We start from the raw sequence: 25,868 nt of genomic DNA on the forward strand, positions 1-25,868 counted from the left end.
TACGCAATTTAATTGTTCGTATGGAAAGAAAATGCCGATTGCGAGAGAAAATCAGTGTGAAACAGGCGTTAGAACCGAATCAGTGCTTGCCGAGCACTGATGCAGATGAGATGCGCGTAGGTTCCTTTCTGGTCGCGCAGTGTAATTACCTCTTAAAAAAAAACGCAATCTGAATGCAAATCCATGGCAGCTGCGAGGTCGACCCGACGCTTTCAGGATTTCCAACTACTAACCCCCTCGCGGCCATAAAGTTCTGCCCTGGACGTGTGACCGTTAATTAAAACTTTACTTTCAGTTCTCTCTCTCTCTCTCTCTCTCTCTCTCTCTCTCTCTCTCTCTCTCTCTCTTTCTATCTCTCTCTCTCTCTCTCTCTCTCTCTCTCTCTCTCTCTCTTTCTTTTTCTTTTTCTCTCTTTCGATTTAACGGAAGAAATTTCTTTTCCACGCGTGCTCGATAAAGCAGGCGTGCTTTATGCGAGCGATTAAGCGCCAAAAATTATGAACACGTTTGTGATAATTTCAAAGGAAAATAGTTAAAGTTAAGTTTGATTATAAAGAATCTTGTAAATCTATAAATCATCATATATATATATATGCAAAATGATTGCATAACGAATCATGATTTTAAAATAAAAAAATTTATATCATTATATAACGTTGTAATTTATGTTATATATACAGAGTGAATCAATTAATTAAAGTGTTACAGATTTATATTTCGGAAATAAAGCATTATAGAAAATTTCGTACAAAAGTTATTTTAAAAGAAGTTTATTTTAAAAGATATTTTGTACAAAAGTTAGTAGTTTGGAAAGAGACATAAGATGGTGCCAATGGTTTGATCCTGGAGAGTTGTTTGAAGATCACGTAAAGATCAATTTCTTAAATAGAACCTTATACATTTATTGCATATTCTTAGCTTACCTCGAAAAATTTCCAAATCACTAGAATAAAATATTTTTTCATTAAATATTTTTCGAGTCATAAAGCTTGAAAGTTACATCAGTATTACTCTTGGCATTACTCAAGGTGTCCGAACGACGACTAAAACCTCTTGAATGTTGTTCAGGCTCATGCCAAACAACGTTTGTCAAAATCAAAGCCTCGGATATCTTGGGTAATGCTAATGCTGATGATATTGTCATAAACTTTATAAGTAGTCGAGAAGTACTTAATGAAAAAATATTTTATTATAGTATTTATAGTGCTACAAGAATATATAATAAAAAATGGAAGATTCCATGAAAAAAATTTAAATATTATACCTTGACGTAATCTTGATAGCGTCACCCAAGATCAAACCAGTGATACTTTGCGATTAAAATAGGACACTCTGTATAGGTATATATTATACATATGTGTATAATATAGATGTCTTATAGATAGGACTAGTACTATCACATTTTCTTTGTCAAAAAATAAGCATCTGTTTTCCTTTGTAAAAATTTTTAAAAGTCCATATTTGAGATTTTATTCTTAATATGAATTCCCTGTATATGCGCGCGCGCGCGCGTGTGTGTGTGTGTGTGTGTGTGTGTGTGTGTGTGTGTGTCTGATCCTGTATAAATGACTTTATATAAAAATGTATTTTAATACAGTGAATTTACTGTAAATTTGTAAATTTGAAGAAGAAATTTTGCTAAAAAGAGAGAGAAAAGATGCTTATTCTTTGAATATATTGTATAATACTGTTCTTTATCCCATCTATACATATATATAAGATATTCTATATATTCATCTCCAAAATAACATCTACGTATACATTGTGCGGTATTTTAAAAGTGCGGTATATAAAAGTCCTGTAAATTTTCATGTAAAATTTCATTGTTGTAATTAAATTCATTATTTACATTTTTAAAATAAAATACTTACAAAATTGTTTTTTCACTAAAAAAAGAGTATTTTTTGGCTATGATAAATTACGTCACTTAAATAAATCTTTTTCAAGTGTGTCATTATAGGAACATAAATATTAAATTTAATTATATCAAAATTATCAAAATTTTTACACAAAAAACATTTACATAAAAAATCAAGAAACAACAAACGATACTATATTGACATATTAAATGAGATATTTTAAAAACAATGCATTTCTGAAAATTTTGCTAAACGGAAAAGATGCTTATTCTTTGAATATATAGTACTGTTCTTTATTCCATCTATACATACACATATATATGGGATATTCTATATACTCATCTTCAAAATAACATCCACGTATACATTGTGCGGTATTTTATATAAAAGTCCTCTAATATCCTCCTCGAGTGATGATATCATAATTCCAAGCAATATTTCTCACGCGAGTTGCGAGATATGCGAGACGACGGCATGCGAGTGAAAACAGGAGAAGCAGGAATCAGGGAGCTGAAAGAGAGAAAAACGCGAGACAAAGTCTTCACACGGTTTAGAGCTTCGAAGTGACGGAGAAGGAATATAGAGAAGAAATTCAGAACGCCATAGTCGGGGCTTTAGCCTCCGCGTCGTGGCGTCGCGACGTCGGCCTGTCAGACTGCACCGTCGGTGGCGGAGCTGGCCGTCGTCCTTGGAATTTTCACGTAAATAAAATCTCCGGAAGAGAGAGCGTACGATGCTCCTCGTGCACGAGAGAGCGATGCCGGACACAAAAAGGAAAGAGAAAAGGAAGAGGAAGGAAGGTGGGAGGGAAGAAGCGAGACGTTCGTTATGCGCTCGCGTCGCCTCATGCCTCGACGCATCCTCGACGTCGAGATTCACCCAACGGTTACGACGTAACGACGTGTGCGACACCCTCTGTAGTCTGTGTATATACATAGTATCATACACACTAGTATACAAGGCAACGCGCTTTCACGGTGTAGCAAGACGACGACGATGTAATTGAAAACGAGACTGTCGGCGTAACTGCGATTGCTTTTTCATTACGGTGGCAATTAGAGACACAGACGTAGACACAGAATCGGTGCTCGCTCTGTCTCGTTACGCTGTTAGCTCGACATAATGACGACGTGCAATCCTTTTACACCGCCTACTTGCTTTTTTCTTTTTAAAAACGAAATAACGAACTTTAAAAAGTCATATGCAATTATGAACCAAGAGACAAACTGTTGTATGTAATTATCCTAATTATCGTAACAATTATAAAAAGAATACAAAAGTATTTTTTATAGCGTACGAATTTTTTCATTTCTTTTTAAGAAAATTTTATTTTGTAGAAATGGAAATTACTACGTAAGCTATTGTTTTGCAATTTGTACTAGATTGCTGGAACACATGGCTTTATGTGAGATTTTATTGCTGTTTGCAGTGGTGGCTCAAGCATACAAAGTCGAGGTGGAGGTGACGGGGGGCGCATCGAGGGGATGCACTGCAATATTACGCTGCATCATACCCAGCTACGTCAAAGATTTGGTGCGCGTCGTATCCTGGCTGCACGAACCTTCGTCCTACATATATCCCTCGCTACAAGGAGGTAAATGTTTATAACGAAAATCTACATACCAGCGTGTACTACATTTCTTTGTGTACGGAAACACAAAATTTCACATGAGTTACAATGGCAAAATCTAATTAAAGTCCAATTGAAAAATTCAAAATAACTTTTATGTCCACATATAAGGGATTTTGCCCAATAAAGTAAATCTTTTTATGCGAAAAAGATAGATATTATTTGCGAGAAAATAAATTTCCGCAAATATATACGTAAATATATACGTAAGGATTAAGTCACGTCAATAAGGGAAAACAATGAGGAACACATGACAATTATTTTATATTCGTGTGTACAAGACGCAATTCTGAGCCAAAGATTTTCGGTGAGAACTTGTGGTAACTTTTAACATAATTATATTCTAAAAGCTCTGTATTATTTGCAAAAGCAATTTATTGTTAATTTTCTATATATATCACTTTATCGTTATATTGGAATTTTCTTTCTCTACATCTCGTTATTATGGTGATCAATATGAGATCTCGTTATTAGATTGATTAATATATGTCTAAATAAATATTGAATCGTATTATACCGTTTTTACTATCATTTTTAATTTTTAATTTATTAATTCATATTCTTATATAGTTAATAATTTTTATTTTCACAAATATGTGTCTAGATATTTCTTGATTTAAAGTTTATTATTACACACACACGCGCACGCACACACATACGCAGCTGGGTCTTCAAATTTCGTTAATCCGGCTTTCGCGGCGCAAAGACTGATACGAACTCGGGAAACATCCCGGGCGGATTTTCACAGATGTAGTGCGATGGCAATAGAAGGAAAAAAAAGAATAACATGGATATAGTGACAATACGAGGCGATTTCAGCGTAGTCTCTATATGGGGGCTCACTACGGCCGTCGCCTACAAGAACTAAAATTTAATATCCACCGCGGACGCCCGTGCTGAAATTTAATATCCACAATAATGCGGCGTCTCCTTCCGCAGCTCGCGGTGCGGGATGTGCGAGTCGGGATTGTCGGGTTCATTAGTAGCTCACGGAGATTAATCAGATTTGCTGTAAACGCGAGTCCGCCCCAGAAAATTGCGTGCAAGGGTGCAAGATGGAAGAGTTATACATAATTAAACATTTTGCGTGCCGCGATTTGATTACGCGGTTGTAATTAGCAGTCGCTAAGAATACTAGTTACACCAAAAAACCATGTTGTCCCTACCATCTTATATCTACATCATGGGCGAATGTATGCATAAATTCTTTTTTGCTTATAAAAGCATTCGGTATTGCATTACCTGCAGATACTTTACTTTTACTTCGAAATCGATAATCGTGAAAGATTTCAACATTATAATATTTATTCACATAAAAAAAACGGTTTTGCCTACAGTATCTAAAAATTTAGCTAGATCTGAAAATAATTATATTGGATTATCACAAAATACTCATAGAAAATTATTTTGGCAGTTCAACAAAATTTCAGATCTGTATCTAGCTAAATTTTTAGATATTCTAGCTAAATTTTTAAATATTCTAGCTAAATTTATCATTAAATTATTATTCGTTCTTCCCATGCATGGAAAGAGCAGTTCTTAAAGCTTCTGAAAAAATTAAATATCTAAAATTAAATATGTATCTAGAAAAAATTAGATGTAGATTTAGAATCAGATATAAAATTAAATATAGAAAATAATGGACTATCAAAATAATTATGCCGCTCAAGCATAATGAGTAATCCTGCAAAAAGCATTGCTTTTGACGTTTTAGTAATCAGCGTGCTGTATGTAATAATTATTTTAATCGAACAAAATTATTTCAAATTTATATCTAGCTAAATTTTTAGGTATTTTTGCAAAAATCATCTTTTCCATGCAGTATAATAACTGCATATTGCATGGAAAGATGTTTTTACGTCATATTTGCGATCGCGATTGTGTCGGTATCAGGTAGAACGTAATTCGCTGCATGTACGTGGCGTCCAGCTCGTATATGCTTCACATATACATATATATACATATATATATACATATATATATATATATATATATATATATATAATACATATGCGTGTCGCATCTATCGTGAATGGAACCGCGCGCACTCGGCTATATAGGCTCCGGTCCGTCGAATGTAATATCTAAACTACATAGACTATTCGGTCCACCTGACTTAGCGGACAATCTATTCAGAAGGCTGCCTTATCGCAGCTACCGCTCTTAGCTGTTATAATGTCTCACGAACGAGCTCACTCAGCCGCGTAAGTGTATGCATAGTTGTTATACACGATCATAAAAGTGCAGATACATCGTGTGCAAAACATTTTCGTACATAAATGCAAAAATATTGTCATTATTGCAGAAGTGTCTAGTATAAAACCGCTTATATTTTTGTCGCGTTAATTCTATTTGTGCTCTGAGCCCTTTAACTGATTATTTTAATTTATTTTAATCGAGCATTGAATTACTTTTTATTTTTGCCGTATATCCTATACGGGTTCTCATAGAGGGAGGGGGAGGGGGGAGGGGAGTATGTACGGCTCATGAAAAATTTACAAATAATGCTTATAGATAAGACGTAAAATGACAATAACTTATAAAATATATTTATAAAGTTTTATTAAGAAATAAGAATGTGACTCCGGTATATACGCCGCACCTATCAAAAACTTAATTTATATACGTATTATTTACTATGTTTAAAGTAAACGAATTATATCAGTAAAAACTTTGTACTGTCTACTATTATGAAAAAAATATTAGAAATCTGAAATATTTATATTTCGTATTAAAAAATGAACTTTTTCAAACTCTTGCATTTTTGCCGTATATCCCAAAGGGGTAGGATACATGGCTACTCGCAGGGAGAGGAGGGGTATGTGCGGCTCATGAAAAATTTACAAGTAATGCATATAAATAAGACGTAAAATGACACAATAATTTATAAAATGCGTTTACAAAGTTTTATTAAGGAATAAGAGTGATAAATATATATATGAAGTAATAAATAATAATTACAATCTTCCTACATGTATTATAAGTGTTATGACATGAGATACATATTTCATGAAATGCTTTTATTGCATTTAATGCACTGAATTCAATCTGCGCAGTTTGGATTTATGCTTTGAGATAAATCCCGCCCGCTAAAAATGCCATATATCCCAAACAGGTGAGATATACAAGACAACAAACTAAACAAAGAATACAAGAGCAAAGTACTTATATTTTATTATATTATACAACATGCTTTACTATTCCTCTGCACTCATGTATCACGAAATAATCACTAAGTCTTTTTTTTTGTACGTCCTACAGTAATCATTTTATATAGACTTTAATTTATGATGGCTTATTACAATGATAAATCGATTGAACTCACAATAATTTCATTAATATTAATAATAAAAAACTGAAATCATAATACAATATTAATATAACATAAAGGCATGTAACAAAGTAGCTACGGGAAAATTACTCCCACTCCTTCTATTTTTTTCTTATTTCTGTGGCGTAATCCTAGCGCGGCGTATTTGCCGAAGTTACCCTATTCTTTTAGAGTTTCACTCCAAGAAATTTAGAGAATAAATGTAAATCTAACTATTTTGCATATCGAAAGATAGAATAATTTTAATCTTTATCGAATATATTACTCGGTAATCTCTGTGTTCGTGCACGATATATATAAGTAACGATCGTACAAGTAAAGCGTAATTCGTAGATCCCGAAAAGGCTCAAGTTTCTAGAACAGGCTTCGCAACTGTTTAGGATAATTGTGATCGTTAAGCGTTGTGGTCGAGCTTATCTAAGGAAACCCCGAGCTTAGTTCGAGCAAGAGAGAAAAGCGTGGAGAGAAGGCGACCCTGTGTCACGTAGATCGGACAAGGGTGGAGTCCGTGGAATTAGCGTAATTATCGTGCAGTCGAGTGTGGCCGTGCCCGAAAATAATCCGGCAGGGCGTGGCGTTATCATAGTCGTTAAAGATAACCGACCGGTTTATCGGGAAACGTTGATCCCAATTATTGCCACCGCGCATTCAATATGAATAATACGACAGGATTAGGAAGTCGTGTATTATTCATGCAAGGCAAGCGAAACTCTATCGAAGTGTTGTTTCGGGCTTACGAATTTTGCGATCGATTGCAGAAAGCAAATACCTTGATACATAATGTAAAATGAAAAAGAACAGAAAAGGAACAATACTCATCCATAATCAAATTATCATATGGCTCATTTGCTGCATAAATTGTCATTTTTTTAATTACTTGCAGATAAAGAAACAAAATAAAGAAAAAAAGAATATCTTAAAACAGTTCAAATTTTAGTCATGCCCAGACAACATATAAAAATCGGAATTAAAGATGTCTTAAGAACATCTTTAAAAACGTGCTGTGTGGACATGTTATCTAGACATTTTAAAATTTTATTTTTTTAATTAATCATTGTTGCAAATCAACGATATACACAAGCTGTTCCAAATCTACGATAATTTTTTTTGATAGATAAATTTTTACGAAATCTACTTTTAGAAAAGCACCACTAGCAAAAATGGCTAGTACGCTGTATCATCTTGTCAGAATTTCAAGATTGAAATGTATAAGCCTATAAAAAAGTCGATGGCAAAGATACTTTAGTATCAGGTTTTCTGGGACATCTTATATACCATATGACATCTTTCGATACGTTTGACATTTCACGACGCTTTCGATCGCTACGTTTTGTAGATGGCAAGTTCCACCTGCTTCCCACGGGAGAGCTTCTGGTGCATAGCCTCGAGTTCAGCGACCAGCTGAATGGCTACAGATGCCGCACAATGCACCGTCTCACGAGACAAGTGGTCGTTAGTTCTATGGCCAACATTAGGATAGCAGGTGAGTCTAGGTAATACCGATAAGTTTCCAAGGAAACTATCGTGCACATCACTGGAAACGTTGTTTGTGACGCGCCAAGTTTTCTGCATTCTGCTTCACAGATCACAGAGGCGTAATGCCTCCCGTGATACTCGAAAACTCCGGTGTCGTACACGTCGCCCAGGACGAATCGACGTCGTTGGTCTGCGTGGCGCAAGCCTGCCCTTCGCCCGAATATCGGTAAGTGTTTGCGAAAGTCTTTTAACACTCGACGATCTCAAGAGAGAAAGCACCGCTTTGATCTTCATTCTCAATTTTTTATCGTTTAAATTTTTCTTTACTTTATAAAAAAAAATTTTTTTTAATGAAAGAAGATATCGAAAGGATATCGTTAAGGAAAAGTTCTTTTCATCTCTTTTATCCTTCTTCATCATATGTAACAATCAAGATCCTTTTCAACGAAAAGAAGATATCGAGGAGACGTTAAGAGAAGTTCTTTATATCCGACTTCCAGACAGTTTCTTTTCAAATTGAGACGCATCGAACGCACGGCAAAAAATTAACATTCTCTATCTTTTGTTATATTTCTCTATATTGCATATCGTTTAAGAAAATACTCGTGCGTGTACGGTAAGATCGCCCATTGCGATGAGATGCTCAGATGTGCGAGAGAATCGCAAAAAGGGATACGTCCTCATCCGACGTCTGTCGATATTTCTCGTTGAGTCGCAACGCCTCGGAAAAACATACCCGCTCATTCACCGTTTCAGCATAGTACTACGCGCGTAAGCGCCGTAAGCGGCAACTCGCGCGCGCGTAGGACTAGGTCAGTTAAACGCCGCGAGCATGTGCCACACGATCAGCTGATCGTCTGTGCACCGACGGCCAATCCATCACGGCGGCTTTGGTCCTCCTCGCGATTCGAGATGATTCGAGATCACGCGTCACGATATTTCGTTCTTGCAACATCGCACGCACGTAAAATTAAATGTAGGACAAAACGGGGTAATTTGTTTTAATAAGTTAACAGAAATTTTCTCAAATTGTATAAAAGACTGAGACCACGTAATGTATTCAATTATAATATATACAAAACATAAATTATTGCACCAATAATAAATGTTTTGTATTTCATTGAATACACTATGCAATCTCAATCTTTTATACAATTTCAGAAAATTTCTGTTAACTTATCCAAATTATCCCGCTTTACTCTCGAAAACATTCCGATACCTAGTGGGCGCCAACTAAAAATAACATAAAGGTATGTTATAATTTCGCACTTGACAATATAAATTAATATAGCTCCAGGACTGCGTCTCAAAAAACACAAGTCAAGAGAAGGTCAAAATGACTTTATTTTGATATCATGAAAGTTAAAATAATGATTTTTTATTATAAAATTTGACTGTTTATTGATGTTAAATAGATTTTGATTTTTTGTTGACTTTTGTGTATTTCTTGAGGTTCTGTTATTTGCTACGTGTACTAATTGTAGAAATCTATAGTTCGCTTTACGTATATTATAGATTTTCAATATTCGCAATGAATAACAGATCGCAGGCTACATAACAGTTACGTTGTTAAATGCGAAATTATAACAGAGACGTTATGTTATAATTTAATTGGTGCCAACTGGGTAGAAATCGAAGCAATCCTTTCTATTATAATTGATCGTCGGGAAAATGTACATCGAAGAATTAATTTTATCTTCCTCATTTTTATCATTTAAATTAAAATTATTTTTTAAAAGTTTGGCTATCTGCGAAGTTACATACATTTAAGAGCATATCTAAACAGAACCAGTTTTTAATGTCTTCGAAACTATTCCAAAAATCTCGTTGATCCACGAGAATCACGCAAATTCAACATAAATGGAAAGTGTCAGTCACCGGTGACTTAATCACGGCAATTAGTTAATTATATATATAAAGATTATATCAGATTACGGATTGAAGACTAAGAATTGCGAATTGGAAGTTAGAATTTAATCAATCAGGACGAAACAGATTAAAATTGAAATTATCTGATTGATTAAATTCTAATCTTAAATTCGTAATTCTCAATCTTCAATGTGTAGTCTGATTTGAGCTTTATATGTATAATTAATACATTCATTGACTACATGGCAATCACATCTTATTTTTGTACAATTTATTGACTGTTATTATAAATTAAATATGTTATTGTTCTTTATAAAATAATTCAATGAAGAGAGAGAGAGAGAAAGAGAGAGAGAGAGAAAATGTCCGCCCCGAAGAATTGGGAGTTTCAGATTCGACTATGCTCTCAAAAAGCAATCATAATTGCATAATGTAATTATAAGCATGTCACTGCAAAAAGATATTGTTTGCTATCGTGATATTCGTAATATTTTAAAGTTGAAACTTGCGCCCCTCCGTCAGTATTAATAGCTTCGCTCTACCCTATTAGTGTTTCAGATTGTGTTGAAAGTCCGAAAGTATGAAATAAATTTACTTAATAAATATATAATAATGTAATATTTGTGTGAAACTTTGATCATATTTTAATTTCATTTATAATATAAACAGTCTTGTATCTAAAGTTTTAATATTGTTAAATTAACTCAATTCGCGAGAGACGCGAGAAATAAAAAAACCGACTAAAATTACGCTTGGCGGAATAAATAATGTTGCACATCTTATCATAAAAATTATGTTAATAATTATTATTATTAACATAATTATTACATTAAAATTATGTTATTATATATTATTGCAAATAAATAATCTTTCGATTGAAATATTTTTCACATAGATGTTCTATAAACACAATGTATTAAATACATACTGGGAAATCACTGGTTGCGAGAATTATCACCACTAGACGAATTGTGTATTTTATCGTATTCTGCAAAATACGCGACCCCAACATTCGTCAAAACTGAATGCCACCATTATAACTTTGCAATCGGCCATGATATCAATTGAATGCAAGTATAAGATATGCACAGTTGAACCATCACAAACAAATTAAAAATTGAATCGCGCAATTTGCGCATTGTATTCATAACAAAACGCTTTTCAAATCAGCTTTTAGAGACAATTACTTCAGCTTTATAAAACTAGCAATCCATTTCCTAAAATTTTATTTAATCAACAGAATTCAACACTCCCCCTACCTCCCCCCCCCCCCCCTCTCTCTCTCTCTCTCTCTCTCTCTCTCTCTCTCTCTCTCTCTCTTTCTCTCTCTCTCTCGAGAAAAAGAGAGCTTCTATAGAAGTTGCAATACGGCTACGTTTCAGAAGCGGTATTGATACCGATGTGAACATAGTGCCCAACTTATCAAAAATAAAAATTAACATCGTAGCGCGTTTGTACCGATCATTATTTCATTTGTACCTCACACAGTTAAACAAAAAGTGAAAAATAAAAAATGGCCAGCACGCAACTTTAAAATTTTTTAATTTCATTTATGCCATTCGAAAGAGTATCGTTTGTACTCGTTTGTACCTCTCTTACTTTCGTTTGTACCTCAGTGTTCGGAGATACAGCGCTTTATAATTTTTGCGTAATTCTTATATAACGAACTTAGCCAATTTTAAAGATATCAAAATGGGACCAACGGCATTCAAAAGAAAATCGTTTGTATCTCTTTTACTTTTGTTGGTACTTCAAAAGATTTGGAGATACAGCGATTTCAAAATTTCTGAAATGCACCAAGAGAGAAATCGATTATTTTAAAAGATATTTTACTTCTACTGAAGATATTCTCTTTCGAATGCCGTTGGTCTCATTTCAATATCTTTAAAAATGGCCGACTTCCTGTCTTGGCGCATTTCCGAAATTTTGAAAAAAACTGTATCTTTGAACCCTTTGTGATAAATTTAACAGCTAGCACTAATAAATCGTGCATGTCTGCTTGACCCGATTACATCAATTTATTGCTCTGTTTGTTCATTTTGTTATTATTAGTAATATATATAGTAATATATATAATATATATTGTAAAATACATCATGATTTTGATCTAATATTTTATAAATAAATAATTGCTTTCTGTAACTATTAAAAGATGATTATTAATTTTTATAGTTCATTTTATTATAGCTTTGTATTTATATCTGCTTTATAACCCTATATTCTTTTTATACTTTCTTTATAATGTTTTGTTTTATAGCCAAAGAAAGAAACTTTTTGTAAAATTAAACCATGACTAATCTAACTTAGGCAATACTAAAAGTGTACACACGATTTAACTTTTTTTCTGGTCCTTTTATCATTCCAGATTCTAATTAACTGTAGATTCTAATTAACCTGCTAAATATCGTGGAAATGAGACGTAAATAAATTAATTGTTTGGAAAATAATTATATGTTCTTACATGCGAGTAAATATGTCAATATATTAATAAATATAATTTTGTAAAAATAATATTTGATTATTTTACTTTTTATTTCTCTAATATTTTTTTTATTAAAATAACGGAAACATATATTTATAGAGATATATATTGAGAAAAATTATTGGTTGAAAAATAAACGAATCAGAAGATTCTGATTTATATCACACAATCACTCATTCTGGTTATCTCAACAGAGTTATAATAGATTTAAAACGAACAAATTTTGATTTGTCATTGTCATTTTGATTGTCATTTTCAACCAGAATTCTAATTAACCAGACATTTTTCGAATGTATATACCCAATCAGTGTTGGAATATATCTAAGTACACAGGTACATATACCTAAATTTAAATCCATATTATTTAGATAGTACTAGATACGGTATGCAATTTTCGCTGAAGTACTTAAGCATTTAGATACTTTCAAAAACGTATTTAATATTAATTGTTAAAGTTGACAGATATTAGGTTAGGAAATGTGTCATATTGATGAAAGGTTATAAATTTTTTGTTCTATGAACACAAATTCTCTGTTTTAAAAACACAAATTCTCTGTTTTAAAAACACAAATTCTCTTATTTAAAAATACAAATTTTTTGCTTTATAAATACAAATTATTTTCCATATAATTTTTATTTTTATAGTATAAAATTTGTGTTTGAAAGCAGAGAATTTGTTTTTAAAGCAGAGAATTTGTATAATTTTTCTTTATACAGAAAATACTTATTCTAACCTCGTTTACATGTTCTCATATTTCCTCTATGCCATTGATGTGACAGGTTTCCTAATCTGAATAGTCATCAACTTTAACGATTAATATCTCGGTCCACGGGACAAAGCGACATTTTTTTGCCAGATTTGTCCATTTTGTGCAAAAACGCGTCAAATGAGCCTAATTTTATCAACAATTTTATCGAAATAAAGAAGTTAAATTCAACAATTACCCAAATTTATATGAAAAATTTTTACCATTCATAAATAAAATAAATTTATAATTTTAATTAATTTTTCCTTCTTGCGTGCGATCAAATATTTCACTTATTTCTTAAAATCCCTTTTCTTAATGGCTCGAAGAAGATTATGGGCCATTATTCATATGAATAACAATAAAAGAAACGCGCTTATCGATTGCCGTTCCGCCATGTCCTCAACTCGTTTTTAAACGATTCTTGACCTCGACATCGATATTACTGCTTCACTCCATCAAAGAATATTACCTTCCTCGTACGTTCACGCACGCGAATCGATCGGAAAGTTATGACTAATTACGATCGCTAATTAGCGCGACAGATCGGATCGTTGGACGCTTCCGACGCATGTATCGTGTCCCGACTCTCGGAAGACTAATTACGCAGTCATCCCAGTTTACGCGCAGTGAATTGAGATTGCGTACAATATACACTCAACAGTATTTACTCCTGTTTCGCGGCGCGGCAGCCAGTTTATCCTTGCCGAGATATTCACGACATTTCATTCGTCACTTCCGATACTCGCTCGTTCATTTCATTCACTTTTCGATCACGAAACATCGATCCCAAAGCTTTCTGTCGCTTTGGTGGCGATTTCGATCACGATCATTGCACTTCATTCAACCCTAAAGTCTGAACCGACAGAGTCTGGATAAGCAGCCAAATATGATGGCAATATTTCGTTCTACATTGCAGAATATATAGAAAATAGTTCAAATAGTGCTTATGGCGCACTTTAAGAGAAATACATAGAAAAATATGTAATATATTAGTTGCAAGGATAAATAAGTTAATATTTTTTAAAATTTAAATTAAACTTAATGGCTTAAAATTAATTTAGATTAATTAAAAGCTAAAAGAACAAAAAACTAGATAGAAGATACATTAAAATTTAATTCACTCTGGTTAAATAAAAAAATTAATTTTTTTTAAATGTTATTTTTATTAAATCGGAGTATGCTAATTTTTCTTAAATTTAGGTTATTTAAAAAAAAACAATTATATAGGGAAGACCGAGGTTAAGTGGGCATCCTTTTCTTCAATTGCAATTTTCAATAACAAAGTAAACGATTTTAATCAAATAATTATTAGCGTTTTATAGAATAATTATAAGACTACAAGATGGCAATAAAAAGTGTTGATATTTGCAACTTCATTTTATCCATATACACAAAAAATGATGTGATCTTGGAAAATGAAATCTCAAGAATGCCGGAATGCTAACCCAGTTAGAAATGATAATAGAACTACAAGTCTTATAATCACTCTATAAAACACTAGCGATTATAAACTATAAGCGGTCCCTAAATGCAAACTCAACTCATTTTCATTTACAAGCATCGCACCCATCACATAATCATTGAGTTTTTTCTAAATTAATTCTGAAATGTTCAAGATTTTATAGAAGATAATGTTGGCATTTAGAGAGATAAAAAGGATTTTAACTTAAAAAGAAAAAAGTTTAAAAGTAACTAAATTTTAAGTAAAAATTAATTTATTTAAAAAGTTAAAAGTTATGAACTTTTTATTTAATTTTTAACTTGTTAACTAGTTACTATCCTGATTTATTTTCCTGAGTAATTTTCCATTTACATGTTATTGAGTGGAAAATTACAATTAACAGATACGTTATATGTAACTTCGTATTTGCTGGGTACAATGATTTTCCGGTCCCTTATTACACTCAATGAATTGTTTGTATTTAGATGAATTGTCATCACTTTCATAAGTATATAATAATTTTTAAATGATTCTTACATATTATATTTTAGAATCTTTAAACATCTTTAGAAAATATTTATGAAGTTTTTAGACATCAATTTTACTGCAACTTACGTTGTATTGAATCCAGGGTTCGGACCGAAATGAAATCCGGTTATGGTCACGGTCAAAGACTGTATCCAATTTTCGAATCCGATTCCGGTCCTTTTACTGGATAACGATTTCGGTATTTTTCGATTTTTTTCGGTCTTTTTCGATTCCGGATCGGAAAAATCCGAAATCCAAGCAGTTTCAGCTCTTTTACAACGATGATCGTAACTGTTTAAATTTCAGTTTTTTTTTTGTTACGGTTATGATTATCTATTGTAGAAAAAGATAATATAATAAGCATAAATTGTATATAAAAATTCACGTTTATTGAAAGAAACATATTTTAAAGAGGCATTTATGTTTGAGAGTTGATTTTAAAGATATTTTTTGTGAATTTTGTTAATGAATAAAAATTTAAGTATACTTCAAAAATAATACAAATCTAGAAAGTGCATACGTATAAAAAAAAATTTTTTTTAATATTTATTTTTTATGAAATAATAATAAGATGGCACTGAAATTAGACTTGCAAAGTCAAACGGTAATAAAGATATAAAAGTGATATTGTTGATCTGAAAGCAAAAAATGAAGCTTTTTCTTAATGAGTGGACTTGTAATTCTCGCCTGAATTAGGATAATCAATCACATGCATATTTTCAAAATGTCGTCAGTTTGAAAAAATGATTCGAATTTAACTCATTTTTTCCTCTTATTTGATCTTCCAAAAAAATAGAAAAAATTAACATAGACTATTAATTCTAGTTCAGACGATAATGATATGTTCTCTGAGTATAATCGTAAAAGTAGAAGTCGGACTAGTTTTTGGAATCATGATTATATTCAAAAACATTTCGGGAAAAACGTGTTTAAAGTTTTGAATTTTAGTACAAGTATTTCCCCGTTTTCCGTTAGAAACGAAAGTGACGCTCAGAAGGGAATAAAACTCTGCTCCATTTCCATCCAATTTCTATCCATTGAATAGAAACGTTTTAGAATGGTCTCGAAAGATTGAATATAAGTAATGGTCAGTGCCGGTTATAGCAATTGGTTGGTGTGCGCTATTTGAATCAATCAAGCGGCCCCAAATACCACGTCATTTTATTTCGTATATCTTGCATAAATCTTTTCGTTTCTCTCAAAAAACGTGGGATATTTTTAAGATTATAAGCTTTCAAAAAAGCAAAAAAAATTGTTTTTTTTATTCTTTAAACGTAAAGATCCCCTTAAAAGAAATCTAGAATGGGAGATGTGTAATCATTTCTTTCCTTTCTTTGCTGCACTTTTGTCTTTTACATCAACGTCAACAATTCGCAGCGTGAATTGGTCCTTCAACTGTTTACAGCTTGTTGATAATTTTCTATAGAATAACATATTATTTTTACGTAAATTATCATAATCAAGCAAGAAAATAAGAAAGTAACACTCCGTGAACATCCTGTAATATTGCTTTAAGACTCCTGAGTAGTCGCTGTGTGACACAATCGACTCATATCGAAGAAGTTAAAAAACCCAAATTGGACTAAAATCGAACCGAGAAACATTTTTGGTCGGAGTACCGTTTCAGGTCATTAGCTTACACAATATTTCGGTCTGATTATCGATTTCGGTCCGACAAAAATAACGGTTATCGGTTTCGGTTTCGGTCCGGTCCCTGATCGAATCATACAATGCATAAAGGATACGTTATAATGGCCTCTTATAAATGACCAAATCACGGTCATATTTATTAAAATTAGAAAATGAAATAAAAATACGAATAAAATTAGTAGAATTTATATAAGAACACGTACAAATTTATTTATTGAAAAATAGGGACATATTTATAACATTCATTTGTATTGAATATGAATGAGTTTATGTTGAATTTTTGCATCATATTACAATATGTGATGCAAATATGTGATGTAAATATGAAACAAAAAATATTATTTTTATCTCTCATATTTATATTATATATTCATCATGCTTGAAATACATTTATACGTATTATTTTTTCTTGATTGTAAAAATTATATGAATAACCACTATTACGATAAAGGCAGTTGATTCCAATATTACATTTTAACAAAAAAAATCTATTTTAATTTTTAAAATACAGTTCTTACTCTTTCTCTTTTTTTTTAGCATTTTTTTTATGTTTAATTTATTGTTTTACATTTTATTAATTACAATTACACAGATTATTTTACAATTTTCAAAAACAGATGTGCAATATCAACGAGATTCGAAGTTTAAAAAAATATTAACATATATTGCGTATTAAAAAAAAAGGAAAGAATAGTGATTATTATTTAACCAACACTATTATTTAAAAAATAAGAAATGCGAATGGACACATAAATGACCTATCGTGTAGAAAGGGTTAAGTATTAAAAGCACTTGGAGTAATTTAAGTACTCTAAATAACTAATTGATTATTGTTTTTCAATAATAAATTAACTAGATTTAGTAAAGATGCTGCACATACATGTTTCCACGTATATGCCATAATCTTAATAATAATAGATATAGGACATAAAAAATACATGTGTGCAAACGCATTTGTAATACAATATACAATTTGCATCAGAAGTCAGGATAGAAATATTCACTAATGTTTAATATTCATTAAACATAAATATACGTTAATGTAATGTAATTTTGTATCTATAGGATTTTAAGCTTAATTCGCTTATTGTACATCTTAATAATAAAACGCATAGATATACAATACATAATGTACATACATATAAATATGCATTTGTAAAAATAATCTATAATTTCTATCAAAATTCTATCTGGATGATAAATATGTATCTGTGATTTTATGTACAATTTATTGAATATACTTTAGAAGGATTTTTAGTCTTTATTTACTTATATTGTGTGAATATGTAATATAACGATTGAATAATATATATTATATTATATACCTTTATATAATAATCTTAATAATAAATAGGACATGTAAAATACATGATACAGATTTATACATTTGTAAAATGATTTATAATTTATATTAAAATTCAAATCCACTTTTAACGATACATATTATGATTCACGTTGGATATACATTTCAGAATAGAATTCCATTTGTAATTCCATATGCAGCGTATTTTAATGTGCGTGTATTTATACTTTTATACGTATTTTACATACGTGTATATTCTGATTTCCTCAAATGTTTATCGTGTTACATGTGTGGCGCGTAAAATGATAAATAGGGCTCTATTCTGAAATGTGATGCGAATTATAAATCGTCTAAAGTGAATTTAATACGGCAACCGTTTACAGAATCGGGAATGCAACACATAAAATTTAAAAATCGAGATAAAAATACATACCTACATAATATCAAAATATGCGTATATAGGTACCTTACAAAAGTAAAAAAAAGCCACGTACATAAAAAAAAGATTTTGTATTTATTCAAAAATTAACTATTCGAAAATAAGTATGAGATCAATACAACTGAGTATATTATTACGAAAAAAACTTCGAATACTACAAAAATTTATTCAAAAATTATTTGTAAAAAATGGAAATATTGGCTGCGTTCAGATTGGCAGAGAAAACCTCTCACTGAGCGCTCACTGAACAAAAAAAAGATAAATCTATGATTAATATGTTTATTTATTATAACTCGTAATGTAGAATAACTTTTCTATTATAGATAATCTTTAATATCATATTTCTTACTTATTTATTACTGTTTATTATTTCTTTAATGCCGTGTTTCGTCGTAAGGTTAAGGCTATCACACATACCACAATTTTAGTCGTAATCGTAAGGCCGTAAGCAAATTGGCCAATCACAATCAAAATTACGATTTTGCGTTTTAAAACGTTTGACTGTGATTGGCCAATTTGCTCACGGCCTTATGATTACGTTTAAATTTTTGTACATGTAATAGCCTTTATGTAGCGCTCAGTGAAGCATAATTTTAAGTCGCTCCACTGTTCATTGAGCGCTAGATAACCTTACCAAACACGATAATAGAGAAATAAATAGTAATAAATAAATAAGGAATATGATATTAAAGATTATCTATAATAGACAAGTTATTCTACATTATGACTTATAATAAATAAACATATTAATCATAGATAGTTTACCCCTTTTTTGTTCAATGAGCGGTTATCTCTGTTGAACGCAGCAATTATCAGCGCAATTACCCAACAATTACATGCAATAAACGTTTAATGCATCCAAAAGTGCGAACAGTTACAATTTAAGATATTTGAAAGTATATGCAGCTAAAGTTTAACTACTTATACTCTTGTTTCATATAAATCTTAAGTCGCATGAAACGGGCTGCAAAAATGACAAACGAGATCATAGTAGAACATGGAAATACTTGTCCGGATAGCATTTATATTCTTGTAAATCCATTTATAATTTAACATAATGTTTTAAAAATATATAAATAATAGATACGGTATATAATATGAAGTGTATAAGACTCGGGCACAGTATAAATAAGAACAGTAGGCTTATTCTATATCGGCACCTTTGATCTGACTGTTAAACGACCGCCACGTTATCAATTGTGCGTGAGCAGCTATAAGAGCGAATTTGCTTAGCTTTCCTAGATTGTATTTCAATAGAAGAAATTAATTGAAGCACCATGTTCTCAATAGTGCAGAGCGGTCATGCGTAAGGGATGACCATTAGCACCATTTTTGGCTGAGTGAACCTACTGTTCTTAGTTATAATCCGGACACGTCAAATATTTGCTTTACTATGATCCCGTTCGTCATTTTCATTACAATCCGTTTCATGCGGCTTAATATTTGCATGAAACAAGACAATAAGTATATAAGTATATATATATACTTGTATATAAAATACCTTTTATTTGATTTGTTCTGCAAAGAATATAAATGCATTTTTAGAATGCATTTTCGCGGTCAACTACATTTTTATATATTTAAGGGGATGCTGGAGTGACCACTGAACTTAATCAATATTCACAGTACAGATTTTTATAATTCTAAATTTAAAAAATCAATAATAGTAACATTTTTAGTTTTTGGCGAATATTACGGAAATTCGTAATAGTAATGTGATCACGGTTGTGATCGGTACCAATCGACTAACAATAAGTTTGAACATGAATAGTCAGTCTTTATTTTGAGCGCATTAGATTACACAGCAACTTGACTTGACAATAGCTGACTGAGAAGTGTCATTTATCTCTCGCGATTATTTGTTCGATCTCACACTCGGAGAAAAACTATTTGTTTTCGGCCGTTCGAAAAGGCTTTGAAATCTAGGTTTTAAAATATATGTGATTCTTCGATTTAGTTTCCTACGCGAGATGTAACGGTTGCATTTCATCTTTCTATCGGATTACAGCATGTGCAATATTGCACCTGACTGCAATGTCGGATTATTTGACACATGTTCTAATAGGTAAATGCAATTTAAACACATCACTAATTATTATCGCTTTCGTAATGTTTACATATAAATTTGCTATTATTAACATAAATATTTGGCTCATGTATTATTAAATTCATGATTTTTTATTACATAAATGTTCCATAAATAAATATGCATACTTGTATAATTGCAGAAAAATTACAATTTTTTCTCTGCAGTTATCATCTCTGATAATCAAACTTTGACGATAACACTGAAATCGCAATTTTAAAGAAAAATCAAATATTATTGAATTCTATATGCATAAATATGTCTACTAACAAGGAGAGGATGCGATGTGATAATTAATAATCGATTGCGACAAAACTCGTTGTAGCGATAGATCTGCATGTCAAATAATACTGGGTAAATGAATATAATGTGCTTCTCAAGCGTTTGTGAGAAAATCAATTAAAAAGTTTGCCAAATATTGGTCTTCAATAATTTTTTACTCAAATATCAACTTTACAGAAAAAGACTGCAAGAGACAAAAATAATTTATTTTCTTCTCATAGAACTTTAAGAATTTTTTTAGAATTTTTGATCAACTTTTTTTTGTCGTATAAAAGTACGATATTAAAAAATTCTTAAAAAATTCTGAAGAAATTCTTAGAATTTTATGAGAAGAAAATAAACAATTTTTGTCTCTCGCTTTTTCTATAAAGTTGATAATATTTGAATAAAAAATTAGTGAAAACCAATATTCAATGATTTTTAGTAATTTTTAATCGATTTTCTCTCACAAACGCTTGAGAAACGCATTATATCACTTTACCAGTACCATTTGACATGCAGACGATCGAGTATTATTATCGATTATCATCGATTATCATCACGTCGCGTTCTCTCTCCTTGTAAACTAATAAATCATAAAATTTGTACAATATTGTCAATTTTTAATCATTTCAATATTCTTAATCACTTTAATATTCATAAGAACGCGAATTCCCATAAGGATGTCGGTCTTTAATAGTATCTCGTCGGTGGTTTGGCTCAACCATACCCCTTTTCATGGCAAACTGCTTCCGCACGGCTGTCAACAATATTTAATATCGAAATGTTGCTGAATCTGAATTTGGCATCTTTGTCGCACGTGCATTGCATCTCTTTCTACTGTGACGTCGTGTAATTGCATGCATTGCTGTATGTAGTATGGTGGAAGGGATAATGTGTGTGCAGTTGGACGGTGTCTCTCTCTAAATCTCCGTCCTCTCTGTCTATGCCAGTCTATAGGTGCATTCGGAGAGACGCTATTAGCGTTATTTGTGTCATTCTATTCTTGTTTTACTCTTGTTTTGTCTAATAAATAACGAGGATAGAAGTAGCGCTAATAGAGTTTCCTCGTACGCACTATATGGATGTCGCGTGAGAGACACGGACTACCAATCTATGAAACGCGAAACATATTTCATGTCGAGAAGTGGCATACTTAATATTTCCTTGTCTTACATACTTTATAATGCATCTTAGTTTCTCTTTCTAACTTTCATAATTTCTATCAAATTAAATAAAATTGAATAAAAAAATTAAATGAACAATGACAGTACCAATAATCAATGGTCTGATTCACATCGTACACTTGGTACGTACTAACTAGAAACTTTCTATTAAATTATTTTTAGCAATGTATTTAAAGAATGATGTATTTTATAATAAATTGGTACAGTATACATCATAATGATTAATTAAATACACATATCATGTATATATTTTAACGTTTCGCTGAATCTGCTTCAACTAGCCCCGGGACCGAGATAACTTAATTAAGATTATTAAAATGAAGATATAAGATGTTTTAAGCTACAGCTTTGGCTACATATTAATTAATTTACGCTGCATCTCGATTTTATATTTATACTATTGTAAAAAAAAAATAAAAAAAGATATAAATTGATTTGGAAACTGATTTGGAAACTACAAACATATAAAAAGATGAGATATTATCAACAATATAGCTACTATTATGTCAAATTTAAACTATGTATTTTGTAAAAGAAAATGGTAAGAATTTTATTTTTGTAGAATTCCTTTTTAGCTAATTCTGTATAAAAACAACACAAATATATAAATTAGTTAAATGAGTTTTTACTTCTTTAATTATTTAAACGGATAATTTTTATCAATATTAATGAAATATAAATTAGTTATTTCTGAGAAATAAGAAGACGTCTATTTAAAAGAGACGATTTTCCTCTAAACAATATCAAGATATATGATATATTAATACGCATACGCAAACGTATATTAAACTACATACATAATATTGAAATGTGTAGACGTATATAATATCGACATATTATTAAGACGTATATAATATATGTAAAATATATTAAGAGTACACGATATAGAATTCTAAAATCTGATGCGAATTATAGATCGCCTAAGGGATCTATGTATATAAGAAAAGGATCAAATAATGTATAGATATACGGATTTTGTATAACTTTAAATCTATTTTAGTACTCCACTAATAATTTATGAACAAATGACGATGCAATATTCAAGTATTCGCAAAAAATTGGCATTGAAAATTATGAAATTTTTAATTAAATTGCAAATATTATTTGTATGACCGTAGGCATTAATGTTACTCGTATGATTATAAAATAATAATTTCTCTACTATATGGGTTATCTAATCGTTTAAATATTTAAAAATGCATATTCTGTTCTGTAAAAATTTACGTTTAAAAAAGCGTACGATAAATTTTCGATTCAAATTTCTCACGGATATTTGAATATTGCACTTACTCATGAAGTAATAGGAGATATGCACTAAAACATATCTAAAGTTAGACAAAATTTGGGTGTACATTACTTGACTCTTCTTTTATAAAATAGAGATAAATATACTTTCGTTAAATTTATTATTGCGTGTACCGTGCTTCCTCTATGATAATGAATGATTAATTGCTTGTTTTCCAAGTCATGTAAAGAAGTTGAAATATTATCTTCAACATGCATACGCTTAGATATAAAATGCTTGCATTTATATTAAATGTGTAAAACGCAACTAACATATAAAAAATACAGAATATGGAAGAAAATACTGATCTTAACATTAACTCTGTAATACATAGTTTTTATTAACGTTATTATTCGCGTTGAGTGTTTCTGACATCCAACATTATATTATAATTTCCATCGTTTTTTTTTTTAATGTTTTGAACATGTTCTGAAGAGCAGATTTTCAAAATACGTTTCGTATTAAAATTTATAATTTTCAGAAAATGAGAAAGAAAACTATAAGAAAACTATTAGCGTTTTACAAAGAATAATAATCAGTAGAATGTGAAATGTCAAACAAAATTGCTAAACAATTGCTAAAAATATTAAACAATATATTTATTTGTATTTTGTTTGTCTCTAGTTAAAAGACATAATGCACTTCGAATGTCTAGGTTTTTTGAGCATACAAATTGATGATGAAGAAATGTTTTTTGAATATCTTAGAGTAGTTTATAATAGGAATCTCAACACTGAACATTACGTCGCTATCTATAACTCAAAACATAAATTTTAAATACACTTTAAAAGTCAGTTCTTCAATTATTATATTCTGTACACCGTTTAGATAAAGATAAATGCAAAAATTGTTTTAATTATGAAACCTAATAATGCATTAATAATATATATAAATAGCATTCGTACATATACAGCGAATTTACAGCGGATTACTCTTAGCTTGTTTGGACATTTTCCACGCGAATATATAAGTAATAAAAAGTTAAAAGAAATCGAGCATATCAAAAAAATAACATAACATTCACTTTTTTACACTTATGAAAACGTTATAAGAAAAGCTCTTCATTCGCGATATTTATATCATCGCAATAATAAGAACCATTAACTGTTGGTTTTATAAAAAATATAAAAATATATTAACCGAAATGTAGAAACAGGATATATATATCGTGTATTATTATGCTATTATATAGAATCACTGTCGTTTTAAATAATGTCCATCGTTGTAAAGAGTGTAACCAGAGCATAGCAAAAGAAATACGGTATCTCGCGCGTTTCCCTGCGGTTTTTCCCATTACAGAGTAATCTCGCGGAAAAGCGAAGCGAAAGATCGCCTCTCGTTACTCGCGCGCACTAAGAATGGATTTATTCGTTATTGCTGTCGTATTGCTGCAGAGAGAAAGAAAGGAAAGAAGCACTCCGTCCATTTGCCAGAGATCGTCGTCTTTCGAACATCTCGTAACGGATGACACAAAGATGAATGACGAGTGCCTTTGTGCACCGGAAATCGACACTCGAGGGATGAACGCAAACGCGCGCGAGCCTATCGTTTCGTACGCGATGCTGCTTTGAGGCATTTCACGTCTCCTCTGAAGACGGAATGAAAAGGAGTGCGGGTATGCATGAGAACGTCAATCCTTTCCTTTAATCCTCCTTCTTTCTCCTCCGGAACGGATGAGATTCGAGGGGGAAAAAGGACTGATGATGCTCGGCGAGAAATGAAGGAGGAAAAAAGGGCAAAGACGAGTGGCAAAGTGCTCGAAAGAGAGGGAGAGGAGAGGAAGGAGCACGCGATTTTGATCGGGAAAAAGTCGGAGTACTCGATCGTGAAGCCTCGCGAGAGGGTAGCACAATCGGAAGCTCTCCATGTCGCCTCGACTCGAAGAGAGAGAGAGAGAGATTCTCTCTCTCATCGACTCGCGTTTTCTATCGAGAGCGAGTTTTCCCCACTTCTCCACCGTAGCTACAATCGAACGCAGTACTTTATCTTTTGCCACTTTACAGAGCGGAGAATTTGACAAACGGTCTTTTACCTGTCTGCGTTCCCGATGCACACGGCAAGTCGCTACATCCGATACGCGATACTACATTTTTCGCTTGTGGGAAAAATATTTGCGCATTTGTCGCATAAACGGGATCAGTTTGTGCCGTCCGTGCACAATGGAGTCACACGGAAAGATAGTCGGAATAAACAGTGGATGAAAAAGGAGTTACATGATTGACCTTCCCAATGCATCCCGAAATTCTAGAGCAGAATTTTAATAAAAAGTAATGAAAATTTTAATAAAAAGTA

At 31.6% G+C, this 25,868-nt stretch overlaps 1 protein-coding gene across 5 annotated transcripts in view; it reads left to right on the top strand.

Moving 5' to 3' along the window:
• Positions 1-25,868, top strand: part of Dscam2 (Down syndrome cell adhesion molecule 2) — a 154,788-nt gene that overhangs the window by 89,727 nt on the left and 39,193 nt on the right. For all 5 annotated transcript variants that reach the window (XM_087411585.1, XM_087411583.1, XM_087411582.1 and 2 more), the window contains exons 3-5: positions 3,289-3,453; positions 8,157-8,303; positions 8,405-8,522. In XM_087411585.1, coding sequence (XP_087267711.1) covers positions 3,289-3,453; positions 8,157-8,303; positions 8,405-8,522 — 430 coding nt within the window. The remainder of the gene's footprint in view (positions 1-3,288; positions 3,454-8,156; positions 8,304-8,404; positions 8,523-25,868) is intronic.

This window comes from Acromyrmex echinatior, chromosome 11 (genome assembly GCF_024713525.1).
Source record: "Acromyrmex echinatior isolate Ae372 chromosome 11, ASM2471352v2, whole genome shotgun sequence".
Taxonomy (NCBI): Eukaryota; Metazoa; Arthropoda; class Insecta; order Hymenoptera; family Formicidae; genus Acromyrmex; species Acromyrmex echinatior.